General features: G+C 45.9%; 2 protein-coding genes across 6 annotated transcripts in view; one reads left to right on the top strand and one right to left on the bottom strand.

The window, feature by feature from the left end:
* Positions 1-5,454, top strand: part of Me1 (malic enzyme 1, NADP(+)-dependent, cytosolic) — a 114,552-nt gene extending 109,098 nt beyond the window's left edge. For 2 of the 3 annotated variants that reach the window (NM_008615.2, NM_001198933.1), the window contains exon 14: positions 3,910-5,454. In NM_008615.2, coding sequence (NP_032641.2) covers positions 3,910-4,080 — 171 coding nt within the window. In that variant the 3' untranslated portion in view covers positions 4,081-5,454. The remainder of the gene's footprint in view (positions 1-3,909) is intronic. The other variant, XM_011242666.2, reaches the window with a different exon arrangement.
* A 6,463-nt stretch (positions 5,455-11,917) lies between these two features.
* Positions 11,918-14,829, bottom strand: Rwdd2a (RWD domain containing 2A). Of its 3 annotated transcripts, none has more exons than NM_001145969.1 (3): positions 14,760-14,829; positions 13,754-13,980; positions 11,918-12,843 (listed from the first exon to the last, which is right to left on the bottom strand). In NM_001145969.1, the coding sequence occupies exons 2-3, from the start codon at positions 13,952-13,954 to the stop codon at positions 12,166-12,168; spliced, it is 879 nt and encodes a 292-aa protein (NP_001139441.1). In that variant the 5' UTR covers positions 13,955-13,980; positions 14,760-14,829; the 3' UTR covers positions 11,918-12,165. The 3 variants fall into 3 exon arrangements, with proteins under 3 accessions (NP_001139441.1, NP_081376.2, NP_001139440.1); NM_027100.2 differs by having other exon boundaries at positions 14,600-14,764; NM_001145968.1 differs by having other exon boundaries at positions 14,729-14,764.
* Between the last annotated feature and the right edge of the window lie 47 nt (positions 14,830-14,876).

Here is a 14,876-nt window from a genome sequence, read left to right as displayed (position 1 = left end):
GCATTTTATCCTCAGAAGATGGAAACCCGGGGATGCGTTGTCCATTTTTGTCCATTTTCCTCCTGTGATTTACTTCATTCCTTTTAGTCAGGCTTCCCACAGTTCACAGCATTGCAGTTGTTCTATAGAGCTGTTTATGTAGTTTTCATAGCCTGGCTAGAGAGAAATTTACACCTGGCCCCTCCTGCCACATCCCTGACTCTGATAGACTGAGGATGAAGGAGACAGTGTCAGGGGACTCAGGGCCCCTTGGGCAAGTTCTTAATCCTGTAGAAAAAAAAATTCACTCTGAATCCTAAGAGACTCAAGGACTTGCTTGGGTTTGGAGGAAAGACAGCTGGGTGGGGAATCTGAATGGCCCCTGGGAGGAGGGTGCTGGGTGAGGGTTGGGAGGGGTCTGTGCCTTCTAGGCTAGGGGTGCAGAAAGGGGGGGCAGTGTGATCAAGCATGTACTAGAGCAGATCAGTGGTTCTCAACCTGCCCAATGCTGCTACCCTTTAATACAGTTCCTCATGTTGTTGTGACCCCAACCATAAGATTATTTTTGTTGCTACTTTTTTTTTTGGCAGGGTTTCTCTGTGTAGCTCTGGCTGTCCTGGAACTCACTCTGTAGACCAGCCTGGCCTCAAACTCAGAAATCTGCCTGCCTCTGCCTCCCAAGTGCTTATAAGCGTACGCCACCACACCCGGCTTGTTGATACTTCTTAACTGTAGTGTTGTAGATGAGCAGTGTTTCGCTCGGTTCCTAAGACCATCACAAGTGTGGGTTTCCAGTGGCTTGACCCACAGGTTGAGAACCTCTTGCCCTGAGTGTCAGAGCCTGTTTATAACGAGATAGAAAAAGGGAAAAGGAAACGGTCCACTGTCCCAGTCATAACTCAGAGGGCAGGCAGCTGAGCCGTGGATCCCTGAGCCGCGGATCCCTGACTCGCTACAGCCCTGAGGGGCTGCTGGGGTGGGCGAGTGCTCACCGCTCTGAGGAGCCATCAGCCTCATGGGGCTTTCTTCAGCTGTGTCCTGTTTCTTTGCACTTTCTGTCTTCATACTGGGGTTTGTTTTTTCTTTTAAGATTTATTTTTATATTTACTTTTTAAATTGAGTACCTGTGTATGTTCACTTCAGTGCTGGTGCTTATGGGAATCTGATTTACCAGGGGTCGTGAGCCATCTGACACTGGTGCTGGGAACTGAACTCAAATCCTGGGGAAGGGCTGTGCATTCTCTTAACTGCTGATCCCCTTCTCTAGCATGAGGCTGTTTTCATGAGGTTATAAAATAGGCTTTATAGCTATAGACACAGGCTCACATATAAACATAGAGACAGGAAGCCCCTTAGTTAGAATTACTATTGCTGTGAAGGAAGACCATGACCAAACCAACTTGGGGAGGAAAGGGTTTATTTATTTGGTTTACATATCCCAAGTCACAGTCCTTTGGGGGAAACTGAGGCAGGAACCTGTAGGCAAGAGTGATGCAGAGGCCATGGAGGGCTGATGCTTACTGACTTGTTCCTCATGGCTTGCTCTGCCTGCTTTCTAGAGACAGGGTTTCTCTGTATAGTCCTGGCTGTCCTGGAACTCACTCTGTAGACCAGGCTAGCCTCAAACTCAGAAATCTGCCTGCCTCTGCCTTCCAAGTTCTGGGATTAAAGGTGTGCACCACCACTGCCCGGCTTCTACCTGCTTTCTTACTGAGAGCCCAGTACCACCTGCCCAGGGATGACACTATCCACAACGAACTGGGCCTCCCCCATCACTTAATTAGTGAATTAAGAAAATGCCTTACAGGTTTCCCTACAGCTGGATCTTATGGAGACATTTTGTCAATTGAGGCTCCCTCCTCTCAGATGACTCTAGCTTGTGTCAAGTTGACATAAAGCTAACAGCACAGGAGGTCTTGACCTTGTCTGCATCTTTATCAAGAAGATGTGGTCAGTCCCTGACTAAGTCGTTTGTAAAGAAAGTTACTAAAGTATTTACTATAGTGTATTGGTCGCTTTAGTTTTTCTTCTGTGACTAAACACCATGACCAAGGCAATTTATAAAAGAAAGTTTAACTGGCCTTATGGTTTCAGAGGGTTAGAGTCCATGGTGACAGGAACATCTTGACTTACAAGGAGGACACAAAGTCTTTTGAAAAGTCAAAGCCTCCCAGACAGGACCTTCTCCTGTAACAACGCTGTATTTCTTAATCCTCCCAAACAGCCATACCAACTTGAGACTGAGTATTTAAACATATGAGCAGCCTGCGGGGCTCTTTTCATTCAAACCTCCACACAGGTATTTCAGGTTCTAGGGAGGGTGCTTTTTCCTCTTCTTTACCAGGGGGAGGAGGGTGGGCTTTAAAGCTGATCGTGAAGGTAGGGAACGACGTTCAAGCCTAACACAGGGCAGACAGCAACAGGGACAGATGTGCAACAGCAGGCAGAGAACTGTGTCTAACGCAGCTGAACTGTGTCTTGCTTGTGCCTTTTAATGCTCTTGTAGTGTTAATCTGTCACAGTTGCCGTAGCCAAGGACCTCTTTCTGGGTGGTTTCAATGAAACAGTTTTTTTTTGTTTTTGTTTTTTTTTAATTTTGTGGCTTCTGTACACCAAGGTCAAGCTGTCAGTAACTGTCTTCTACTCGGGTAGAACTGTGTCCTTGGCTTGGGGCTGCTTTCTGTGTCCTTAGACTTTTTCTCTGTATATGCCCTCTTGTCCTTGGTGTTTTGGCTGTTCAGATGTGACGTGGATTAGGGCCATCCTAAAAGCCGTATTTTAACTTCTGAAGTACTACTGGTGAGGGCACCAGCATATATGACTATATGTGGGGGAACACAAGCTTGACCCCTAACAGCTTTGGTTAAACTGTGGTTGGTCAGGCTCTCTGCTCTTAGGCATTTTGTGTTGGCCAGGAGTCTGCTGTTGGCATTTGCAGCCTCTGGCCACAAGGGGTCAGTAGTGCCTGTACAGTTTCACCAGTTAAAAGGCAGGCAGACAGGTCTTCTTGCAGACTCAACTTCCTGCTTTAAATATCAGTAATTTACACTATTCCAAGATTATCGAAATGGCACCATTTAAGATTCACATGTTGATGTTTGTCTTGTTGATTTAAGGTACAGTCTTCAAAATCAGTACTTTGGAAAAAACATCCTGATATTTTATCCCAATCTGTACCAGCCAGTTTTTAGTTTTCATTACTTATGAACTGAACAGCATACTATATTAAGCTTATTTTGACAATATAAATGAAAACAAATTAACACATAGAGGAGAAAGTAAGAAGGCAAGGGGCAGTGGAGGGAAGAGGACTGGATTGCAGTCTGTACCACTTAGAATACTATGCTGTTGCCTGCACAGAAACCGAGGACTCGGGATGAAGAGCCAGTGTCAGGAAGGATGCTGCTCTAAGGGGTTGCAGGTGTGAGGTACCTGGGAGCATCCAGATGTCTAATTCTCCCATGGAGTCGGAGGTGACGGACACACAGGAATGACTAGAGAGATAGAAAGAGCTGGTTGCTCTGTGCTTGTGTTGATGGTGGAGCAGAAGGCATGGCTGCAGTTGCAGGAATCTGAATACGGGAAGGAAAGTGAGGGCAGAGGACACTTCGTTACTGAGTCTGGAAGATGGAAGAGAGCTCGCAGTCCAAGTTGATCAGCTCAGGCCTGTTAAGACTTTGAAGACTGTCGTCTCTGAGAAAAGTGACAATGTTCACACGGAAGTCTCTACTCCCGAGCATTCCCGGTCGCTAGTGTCCCTTCCTCTTGCTACATCTGATTCATAGCTGCATTTTCATTTTCTTTGCTCATGTGTGTGGCTTTTTCTCTAGTACAAATTATAAATTAACTTTGGAACTGGATAAAAATTTGATTTGTGTTCAATATCACCTTCTCATTATGACAATAATGACTTGCCTTCCTTATTTTTAGATTGTGCAAGATGCATACAAAGAAAAGATGGCCACTGTTTATCCTGAACCCCAAAACAAAGAAGAATTTGTCTCCTCCCAGATGTACAGCACTAATTATGACCAGATCCTACCTGATTGTTATCCGTGGCCTGCAGAAGTCCAGAAAATACAGACCAAAGTCAACCAGTAACGCAACAGCTAGGATTTTTAACTTTATTAGTAAAATCTTGAAGTTTTCATGATCTTTAAGGGTCAGAATCTTTTATGATGATTCATAGTGTGCTTAGAATAAGGTGATTTTAGTTTAATAACAAACTCATGGGAGTCTATTAGGATAAATTAGGATAAATTTCACACCAGACGGTTTTGTTTCACTTACTGTGGATATTTATGTTTTCTCTTGTGATTATTCTCTTTATGAATTCTGTTTAAAAGCTACTGTACCTGCTGCTGAGAAAGTCCTCACTGATATGTAGGAAGCTAATGGAAGACCCACACTAGTAATAAATTAATATAGCATAACTTGATTACATTTAATGCCTACAGTTCTTTCTTGACTATTTTGCTAAAATCTCTTAAACAGAAAAGATAAACACAAACTTGGGTATAGCTGAACTTTTACTAAACAGAAGCACTACTTTGTTGCCTAGAGAAAAATCTTCTCAGGACTTTTATTCCAGGCCTCCGTTAGCTTTGTTCTCTTTGTACACCTGACTCAACACCTCTGAGAAAGCTCACTGCTGTTTACAGTACCCTGCGTAGCCTTAGCTCATCAGCGTCTTCTGTCGTTGTTATGTTATATCCCATAGAGTAGAGCTCTCGTTCCCAAACACTCCATAGAAACACCCTTTCTCATCTCTGAGCAACCCCTGGCCCTGCTGAGATACTCGGGTGTTTTTGTTAGTGTAGCCTGGGCAGTGAGAAGGGCTGCAGGAGGGTCCTTGAGACGGGGCCCTGGGAACCCACCTCTGAGACAAGGGAGTCAGATGCCAGACAGTGGTTCCCAGACAAGCTCAGGCTCCATGAAGATCACCTGCTCTAATGTCCCTGTGCTTAGTTCGGAGGACTGAGAGCTCATGGCATGAGTAAATACATCTCTAATGCCTACCTTTCTATCAGATATTAAAATATGTTAATTACCAAAACCATTCTCTGAGAAAAAAAAACCAAGCCTTTCCCAGGTGGTATTAATTTACTGGACACGTTGATAATGGCATGACTAGAAACAGCCTTAACTCCTAAGCTCAGGTTCAAGAACATTCTGTGTATCTAGAGACTCCTGACTTTGAAGTTGCTTTAAAGCCTGTGTGGGTTTGCGGCGGGCAGCTCTGTACAGTGAGCTCCTTGAAGGTGAGGGTGCAGAAGCTTTCAGGTGTGAGCTAAAAGGGTACAGACTTCCTAATGACAACTTGTGACTAACGGTTTCTTCAGTGTAGTTATTTGAGAAAGATTCAGAATTTCTATCTTTTCTTGTATGTTTCCATGTTGTCAGGTAGTTGTAAATGAATGTATTTACCTATGCAAAAGATTTATTAAAGCCTAGAGAATATGAATAATACCGTAAATGTCATTTTTTTCTTAAAATATCATCGCTGCACTTGATAACGATAGTGTTGAGTTTTAGGAGATCATATGAAAAGCTATTAATATTTTTAAATAATTTTTTTGTTTTGTTTTTAAATTTTATGTGTATGTGTGTCTGCATGTGCTTTTTTTGCCCTGGTTTTCTCTGGTGCCCACAGAGGTCGGAAGAGGGTGTCAGATCCCCTGGAGCTAGAAGTACAGGTGGTTGTAAACCCCCCAATGTGGGTGCTGGGAACTGAATACGAATCCTCTGGAAGAGCAGCAAGTACGTTTACCTTGTGAGCCATGTCTACACTACCAAGGTATTATAAAGTTTTAAAATATTCTAATAATTGCTTATTCCAGTGTGGACTTCATTTAATATATATGTAAGCATATGTGTCGGATACTACGAGTGACCTCTTCTTATTCTTAGGGAAAGATGTCCCAGCAGGCATTAGACAGTCACTCCCTGTTCATCATGCATTGCAGTCCATTCTTTCATTCATGGTATCCTGGTGGTTGCCTCATGAGGTCGATACTATAAGTCACTTGCCAAGCCCACAGAGCTCATAAGCACAGGGGACGGGGTCCAAGTCCCTGCTTGCCTGTCTTCATCCTCTCTCCTTTCGCTAGTCTACTGTAGACTAGCCAGCAGCGTGCCAAGTGCATTCTTAAGTTTTCTAGGAGCTTCATTAGAAAAGGAGAATTCATGTTGATAATAAATTGAACCAATATATCTAAAATGTTATTTCAAAATATAATTAATACAAAAATTATTGAAGTGTTTGGTCAAGTTGATACCAAAAATCTTTCAAAGGCAGTACTCCACTCCACTGATATTTTAGTCAGTTCAGATCAGCCCCAGGCTGGCCTTTTTCTCATGCACCTATTGCCTGCTGCTTCATCCACCCACCAGTGTGTGTCATCACACCCAGAGTGAGACGGTAACTCTTCCTTGGAGTTCCTTAATAGAAAGTTATTTCACCCTAGAAACCATCCATCCATTCAGTACAATCCCATGTGCGAAAGGCGATGCTAACTGGAAGAGTCACATTGTAGAAGCACACTGCTAGTTTATACTCAACGCTCTCAGGAGACAGAGCCATTACAGTTTTTTTAAATTTAAAACAATTTTTAAATGTATCTTAATTTTTTGTACATTGGTGTTTTGCCTGCATGCATATCCGTATGAAGGAGTTGTCTCCCCTGGACCAGAAGTTACCTACAGTTAGGAGCTGCCATGTGGGTGCTGAATTGAATTCCAGTCTTCTGGAAGAGCAGCCAAGCGCTCTGAACCACCGAGCCATCTCTCTCTAGCCCTCCATTTCATTTCTTAGTGCTGCTGTCTTGATCTTGTGGCTCCCAAAGTAACCAAAGGGACAAGAAAACATGGAGCATACTGGGCGCCGGGAGGGAGGGCTTCTCCTCGCGTTCTGCTGCCCGTCACTCAGCCACAGGGCTGCAGCACAGGAGGCGCGGGCTCTGTTTCCTTCTTTCTTTTTTCTTCCTCTCTCTGGCCCAGGGCTGCAAGAGGAAGTAGATAAGATGAACATGTAGCATGGACGCTGCCACAAACCCAGTTTTTGTTTGAACTTCACAAGGAAGTGAGTAAATGCATTCTAGCATATGTAGAAAATGGAAGGCCACTCCAGTAACACGCGAGATGAATTCTGCTTTTATAAGCAGAGCCTGGACCAGCTTAAGCTGTAACCCAGCCCTGACCCACTGTAAATCCCACTGAAGTTTCACAGCCTCCCTGCCCAACTCCATAAGAAATGGCATGGCGTACTCACGATTAGGAGAAAACATTTCTTTCTCTTTGAGAAAAAAAAAGTTCGCATGAAGGTGTGATGCTTTACTGAGCAGGGACAAAGTGCTTGCCAGAGTGGCAAATCTGCCCTGCAAGACAAAACGTAGATTTATCATAAACATAGAGTATAAAGAATTCAGTGGTCCAGCATGCTGGAGGGTGGCTCTGGAGTCCACCCTCAGAGGAGGAGCTGTTGGCATATGATGGCTGCTGAGAGAGGAGGAGACAGTTTTCTTTAACTGTGCCCGGCTAGGTCGGCCATTTTTCAGAGCAGGCTCTACACCGAAGAGTGTTTGGGCAACAGAGTTGGGCTTGAGTGGGGTGGGCAGGTGGTGGATCTAGGAGGAGTTGGAGGAGGAGGGGGAATATGAACAAATATACAAAGTAATAAAACTACTGTTTTAAAGGAAATATACATTCTAGATTTCAAAACTGAAATATGTGGAATAAAGATTCATTGGAGGCTTAACATCAATTAGTAGATCAATAACTTCAAAGGCTGGTCATTCGAAATTACCCAGATGGGAGCTGGGGTTGTAACTTACTGATAGTCTAGCATGCACAAGGCCCTGGATGCAATCCCCAACCAGTACTGCAAGACAGACAGACAGACAAATACAGAATCCCCAAACCAAAGCCCCAGATGGCTTAATGTCAGCATTCTGCAGTAGTTAATGGGAGACCGGTGCAATTTATTTCCAGTTCAAGCTGACCCAGTGTGAAGAGACTAGTTTGGTGTATAGGAATTTTTGCAGAGCCTGGTGACATGAATTGATGTCTGAAAATTAACAACCAGGCAGCATGGCTGCTCACTGAGAAAGATGACTGCTTTGGGAGTGCTTATCCACTGAGCACAGCCCAGCTTAGAACATGATCAGAGAACAGCTTGACAGGGACAGTAGCAGTGCTGCGACAGGAGCCAAGAGAAGTGTCTCACAGAGATAGGAAAGTCTCTCTTGTTAGTCTACTTCAATCACTGTGATAAAAATGTGAAGCAAATCAGTGTAAAAAGAAATGCTTCCTTGGCTCACAGTTTCAAGGGAGTCAGCCCAGGGCCCCTGGACTGCTCTCCTCACTGCGGGACTATGGGGAGAGAAACCACTGTGATTGCAGGAGCACGCGCCGGAAGAGGCAGCTCATTCTGTCAGGGGGCAGACAAAAGGTTTGAGGCCAGGATATGTTCTTCAAAGGCACTGTGTCCTGGTAACCACAGCACACCTGAATTCAAGGCTGGCCTGTGCCACACAATGAGATCCTATCTTAAAATGATCCAAAACTGCTAATTGCAGCACTCAGAGGCAGAGAGGCAGGCAGATCTCTGAATTCAAGTCCAGCCTGGTTTACAGAGTCACCTTCAGGATAGCCAGAGCTACACAGAGAAACCCTATCTCAAAACAAAACAAAACCAAAAACCCCCAATCAATCAAAAGAGCACATCCTCATTAGCCACTTCTTCACTAACAGCTCAGTCAATCAGAACTAATAGATATATTAGTTGTCTGATGACGTTTAGCACCATCATGATCTAATCACCTATTGATACATCTGCCAGCGTACAGCTAAGTCTTTAACACCGCTCTGAACTCTATACATCTAAACTGTTCTTACACCGAGGAGAATTAATAGCCACCTTGCCTCGAGGTTTGGCTGTTAATGGTGGTAGGCTTCCACTGTAGACAGTGAAAGCTAATCCTACCCAATGTGTCCGAGGAAGCACAGAGAGTTAAAGAGAGAAAGTAGTCTCTAGTATTGTGAGAGTGACAAGGCCTGTGATCATCAGCGTTTTGGCTTTTGTCCAACTCTGTCTTCCACCTCAGCTCATTCCCCTAAGGCCAGGCAGGTCCACACACCTTCATGAGCCAAGGGAATTGGTCAGAAGCCTAGAGGAGGCACTGAGGAGCTGGGCATTCGGGGGACTGTTGGCTCGTTCATGCTCCTCGTAGCAGGAACTCTAGAGTGGTTCTACCTGGGGCTGGCTTTTCCCACTTACTTCCTCTGAACCATGTAGGAGAAGGGGGCCCTTACCCAAAGCCATGTATGCACTGGGGAGGGTGGTGTGTGTTCTTGTCGGGATGGGCAAACACAAGCAGCAGTAGTATGTTGGGGATACAGTGCTGAGCTTTGAATGAAGTCATGCGTATGTATGCATGAAGGTAGGTATGTATATACACATGCAAGGAGATGTTTTAAAAATCTGAACCTCTTTAACAACTGTCTATAGAAATACACTTAAAAGTTTTGTTCAGTGCTAGTCCTGGGTATGTTAAAGCAGAATTCTTTGAAAGAACTCCAGAGGCAGCCATGAGTTCGTAGATTTAAGACTCGAATGCACTCTGCTCATTCAATGATGTAATGCTCCAGTTTCGTTCCATAGTTTAGTCCCTAAGCCTTTTCTATTTGAGAAGCCATTTCTACTAACAATCTAGGAAAATCCTCTAAGGATTAACTGTCTATAGCACATAGTTTCATTTCAAAGGACAAAGGGTTAATGGGATTCAATAGGGGCTAACAATTGTGAGTGCTGGTTTAATGTTAGTTTAAGGAGCTATACATGAAGGTGATTCGTATGCTATATTGTTTTCAGTCTAGGCAAACATGGAGAGTATTTGATGGTGTAAAGTCTTCTTCCTTCCGCTTGTATGTAGGGTGAGGTGTGGAGGCCCCAGCTTGAGTTCCATCTGCATAAAAAGGGATTGAAACATGAGCTGAGGAGCAAAAGTCTTTCCAGACTGGCCAGAGCCAGAGCTTTCACAGACTCATTTGTGCCCTAGAAGACTCATGCTGAGCTACACAGGGGGGTCAGCTCCACAGCCCCATGGGCCACTCGGGGGTCTGATGAGGCCTTTGAGTCCTCTCCCTAATCAAGGCTGTGTGTTTCCACCCTAGACAGCTGGTGTGACAGTACTGGCTTGTACTGGCTCGGCAGGAGTTTCTCAATGCACACAACATTGGTAGCCAGTGATGTTTCATGGGTACCAGGGTATTTCTCTGTGTGTCACTAAGTCCTGCCTGCATAGTTTGGCATCCTGAAGGGACTGAGTCATCCCTCTGAGACCTAGCAGGAGAATACAGGTCTCCTCAGGGAAGGGGTGCGATGGTTGAGACCAGAGAGAAGGAAGGTGCCGTTGGCACATCGGAGAGGTCCTGAGATTCTTAGGCTAGGTTCTTAGCAACAAAATGATCGGCAAAAGCTCCTTTGCTAAGGATCTTCACAATTTCTTAGGTATATGAGTGTGATGGTTTGTATATCCTTGGACCAGGGAGTGGCACCATCTGGAGGTGTGGCCTTGTTGGAATGGGTGTGTCACTGTGGGTGTGGGCATAAGATCCTCACTCTAGTTGCCTGGAAGTCAGTCTTCCACTAGCAGCCTTTGGATGAAGACATAGAACTCTCAGCTCTGCCTGCGCCATGCCTGCCTGGATTCTGCCATGCTCCCACCTTGATGATAATGGACTGAACCTCTGAATCTGTAAGCCAGCCCCAATTAAATGTTGTTTTATTAAGACTTGCCTTGGTCATGGTGTCTGTTGACAGCAGTAAAACCCTAACTAAGACAATGAGTGTTTACTCTGGATGCATGTCTGTGTACCACGTGTGTGCCAGGTGTCCTCAGAGGCCAAAGAGGGCATCTGATACCCTGGAGTTGAATTGGCGATACAGACAGTTGCGAGCCATTCTCTGGGTACTGGGAACTGAAGCTAGGTCTTCTGGAAGAGCAGCCGGTGTTCTTGATCACTGAGCTATCGTTCCTGCCCCTTACTAGTTTTTAAAATGATTGAAGTCTCATTTTGATAAGGGCTGGTGGGACTTTAGTCTTTGAAAGTAGACAGTGCTGACATCACTGAAAATGTAGTTTGACCCTCCCCTCCCCTTCCCCCACCCCCCCACCCCCGCCGGGTTTTGGTGTGCCCTCCTCAGTGAGCATCAGCTCTTGCTAAGTTTCAGTGTGTACCGACCCATGGGAAGCAGTTGGAAAATACCAAGACCTGTGGGGGTGCAACAAAGCCATGCTTTTTTTTTTTTCATGGACATGACTAAACTAAGAATATTGCTTCTGCTGCCAGAGGTGCGTCTAACCAAGTGATAGAGTGAGAAGAGCAGAGCTCTTCCCCGCTTCATGCCTTCTTCTAAAAAGACAGATGTGTTAATCTGTATGTGCAAGAGTGTGGGCGACTCCTGAGACTTTAATCTGCCGTTGCTGTTAGAATCTAGTTTTACTAAAACACTTCAAATTGGGGTTTTAAAATAAGAAATGTAGTAAGCAGGCACTCTCTATGCTGAGTTTATCTGTTGTTTAGAATTCATTTCCAGTGATGAGGGGGTATGCCACGTATGTGCCAGCGTCATGAAACAGATGTCTTAAATTTATGAATTTGTATCTGCAGTCTGGTATGAGACATTAATGTGGGGCTCGGGACTTGCTTTATTCATTTATTTATTGTGTGTGGGTATGGGTGTTTTCCCTGCACATGTCTGTGCAGCGCATATGAACCTGGTACCTGAAGAATCCAGAAGAGGGCATGGATTCCACTGGAACTAGAGTTACAGATGGCAGCGAGCTGCTGTGCAGGTCCTCTGCAAGAGCAGCCAGTGGTGCTCTTAGCTTCTGAGCCACCTCTCCAGCCTGGTTTTGGACTTGAGACAAGTTGCTCTGGTTAAATATATCATTTTATTGATTTATAATGAAATGGTAATCAAGTGTGACTTTACACAGCAACCTGGAAACAGCATCACAGTTACACTGGTACAAAGTTAAAGGGCCTATTAGCATCAGCAGTCAGGAAATTCTAGAGCTAGGTTTTTCACCCAGAATTCTATATTGTCATTAGCCTTTTTATTTTGGTCTTAGTAACATAAATACTTAATGCGGTTACAAGCGTAGACATCTTAATAGGGTTCTAGGACTCTGAGCTTTTGCTTTCAATACCAAATAATATCTGAAAAACATGCTCACTCTTGTGTTTTCTCAGAAACTCCAGGAATTGGCCCAGGTTCATGTGATAATCATTCCGCAATCCATAGTCACCATGGGCCTCAAGGAGTAATTCCTCAAACGAATGGAAGAGGCGCAGGTCTTCACCGTCCCCCTCTGTCTCCACACTTTCTGCATGCTTGCAGGAAATGTGTTTCCAATTGGGGTATCTGATTGTGTGCCAGAATTCCTCACAGTGATTCTTGAAGCCCTCCACACAGATTATACCAGGCTTTCCTGTCATGCAAAATCCAGTCACATCTAACCTTTTTCCCACTTCCAAGATCTTTTTCCTCAGGTCCTGCTGATATATGTGGTGGCTATAGATCCACATGCGGAGGAATGTGTTCTTGACTGGCTTCGCCTGTACGGATGGCTCGTCCGACAGCTTTCTGGTGAGGAAGTAGGATGCGCTGTTGTCCTGCAGCCACTGGATGGCTGCACAGACACACAACTCACCTGGGTCGAAAGTCCCGAGATAAGCACTGAGAGCTTGGTTAAGCAGCAGCTGCTGTTGTCTGTCAAGCTCAGGTGACCGTCCAAACAGCTGCAGAGCCACGTATGGGTAGTTGTGAGGCATGGTTACTTGCAAATCAATGGTCACCTTAAAATAAAAACGACATAGATTTAAATACTGAGAAATCACACGAGCTAGTTTATCATGGCAACTGCACGATTACGATAGGAACAGTCATGGAGACTCTCAAGGGCCTGCCTGCCACTGAACAACGTATGCAGTCAGCTTTCCTAACCACCGCCGACCAGCGACGTGTGCTGGGTGTCCTGTGCTGGAACAGGAAGTGATGAAGTCAGACAAGATTCCTGCCTCAGACCGGAGCTTCCTGAGGGAGACCATGCTCACACATAGCAAGAATTTCATTTCAATTTGAGAGGCAGAATCTACTGTGGGAGAAGTTCAAGGTTCCACTGAAGTGTGTAATTAAGGAGATAAAATGGTCTGAGGGAAGGACAACTGAAGGCTTCGTAGGGGAGAGCGAAAACATTCTTCTAAATGTCCAGTCCACATGGTACCTGCTCTGCTAATGTTCCTAGGACTAAAGGGTCCAGAGCAAGGAGGTAAGTTTATATTTAACATTTAGGTTTTGTATGTGTAGTTACTATGCACATTCAGTGTCATTGAAAACCGATGAAATCCTAAACACTCATTAACTTCATTAAAGTCTGTCTGAATTTATGGACCATCTCATGTTTGGTACATTTTCCTTCCAAACGCATCCTGGGATTTGAAATTGTCTATTTGTTACCTGGACAGGAAGCTCATGCTTTGGGTTTTCCAGTTAACAAGTGGATACCTGGGGCTATGCCATTAAGAGCACTGGCTGCTCTTCCAGAGGATCAGGGTCCAATTCTAGGTTCCCACATGCAGTTCTGGCCTCCAGGGGGCACTGCATGCACATGATGAACAGACATACATGAGGGGGAAACACGCATACACATTAAAAGCAAAACACGATAGGCACCCAGAAACACTTAGGACCAATGAAAGCACCCACCTTGGGCTCCTCAATTTGGAGCGTGATGACAAATTCGATGTTGGGTGGGAGCGCCTCCCTGGTGCCTTCCAGATACCTCTTTATGTTTGTTAGGGCGTTTACATCTTCGAGTTTTACTTCTCCTTGATTAGGAAACATAGAAAACAGCATTTCCATCTCCAGCAGCTGAAGCTGAAGGCTTTCTTTTACTGACCCTGACATGTCTCCAAATCAGCCGGCTTGGAAACCTGGAAAAGGCCCAGAAATAATGGGGTTGTAAATGACGACTGGTGTCCAGGAAATTTTCCCAAGGTCCCTTTTCTAAGAGGCAGTCCCGCTGTTTGTAGAGAGCTACGGGCACGCATCCATACACTTTAGATTTCTCTCCTAGCCCCCCCCCCCCAATCTAGTACGCACAACATCCTTTAAAATGCTCCCTCAAACCCCAGAATCCTTGTCTCTCCTTCCCACCCTTGCCGGCCATTCTGGAGTCTGCGCTTTCAACAGGTGCTCGGGTGACAGATTTCGTGGCCGGTGGTTGCAAACACCTGTATTCCTGGTCAGCCTCAATCCCGGGAAAACCAGGGACCGGCCCGGGAATCCCACTTGGATCTCAAGCCTGCGCAGCTAGGAAGGATGCCTGCAGTGCGGAGGGGAGGGCTCTAGGTCATCCCCGCCGCCAGCCCCCATCCGCAGGCCCCCTCGGAGGACAGCCTCCCCGGACCGCAGTGGGGTGCAGCATCTCGCGCAGGTGCATAGGGACGCCACCGCAGAGCCAGGGGCTGGGAGGAGGGGTCTCAGCCATTTCCACTTAATAAAGTGACGCCTAGGGCTAAGCGGGTGAAGACCCGCGGGGATGACGCTGACCTCGCCTGGCAGGGGCTGGGCTGGGAGGTGATCTCGGTGGTCGGAGGGACGTCAACGCTCCCGTTCTTTAGGGACCCGGGACCCTGAGGCCCAGGCTGAAAGGCGCAGCTGTCCACCCCGGGAGCTAACCTTCGGCCCGCCTTAGCCGCCTTAGCCTCACCCTTTCAGATCACTCAAGCCAAGCAGCCCCGAACCCGCTCCGAACCGCAGCCGCAGTTCCGCGGGCGCGAGCAGCGCGCGGACGGCTGGGGGGCGGGGCTTGGCGCATAGGGCGGGG

This window comes from Mus musculus, chromosome 9, assembly GCF_000001635.26.
Source record: "Mus musculus strain C57BL/6J chromosome 9, GRCm38.p6 C57BL/6J".
Classification (NCBI taxonomy): Eukaryota; Metazoa; Chordata; class Mammalia; order Rodentia; family Muridae; genus Mus; species Mus musculus.
This window is presented reverse-complemented; position numbering and strand designations above follow the sequence as displayed.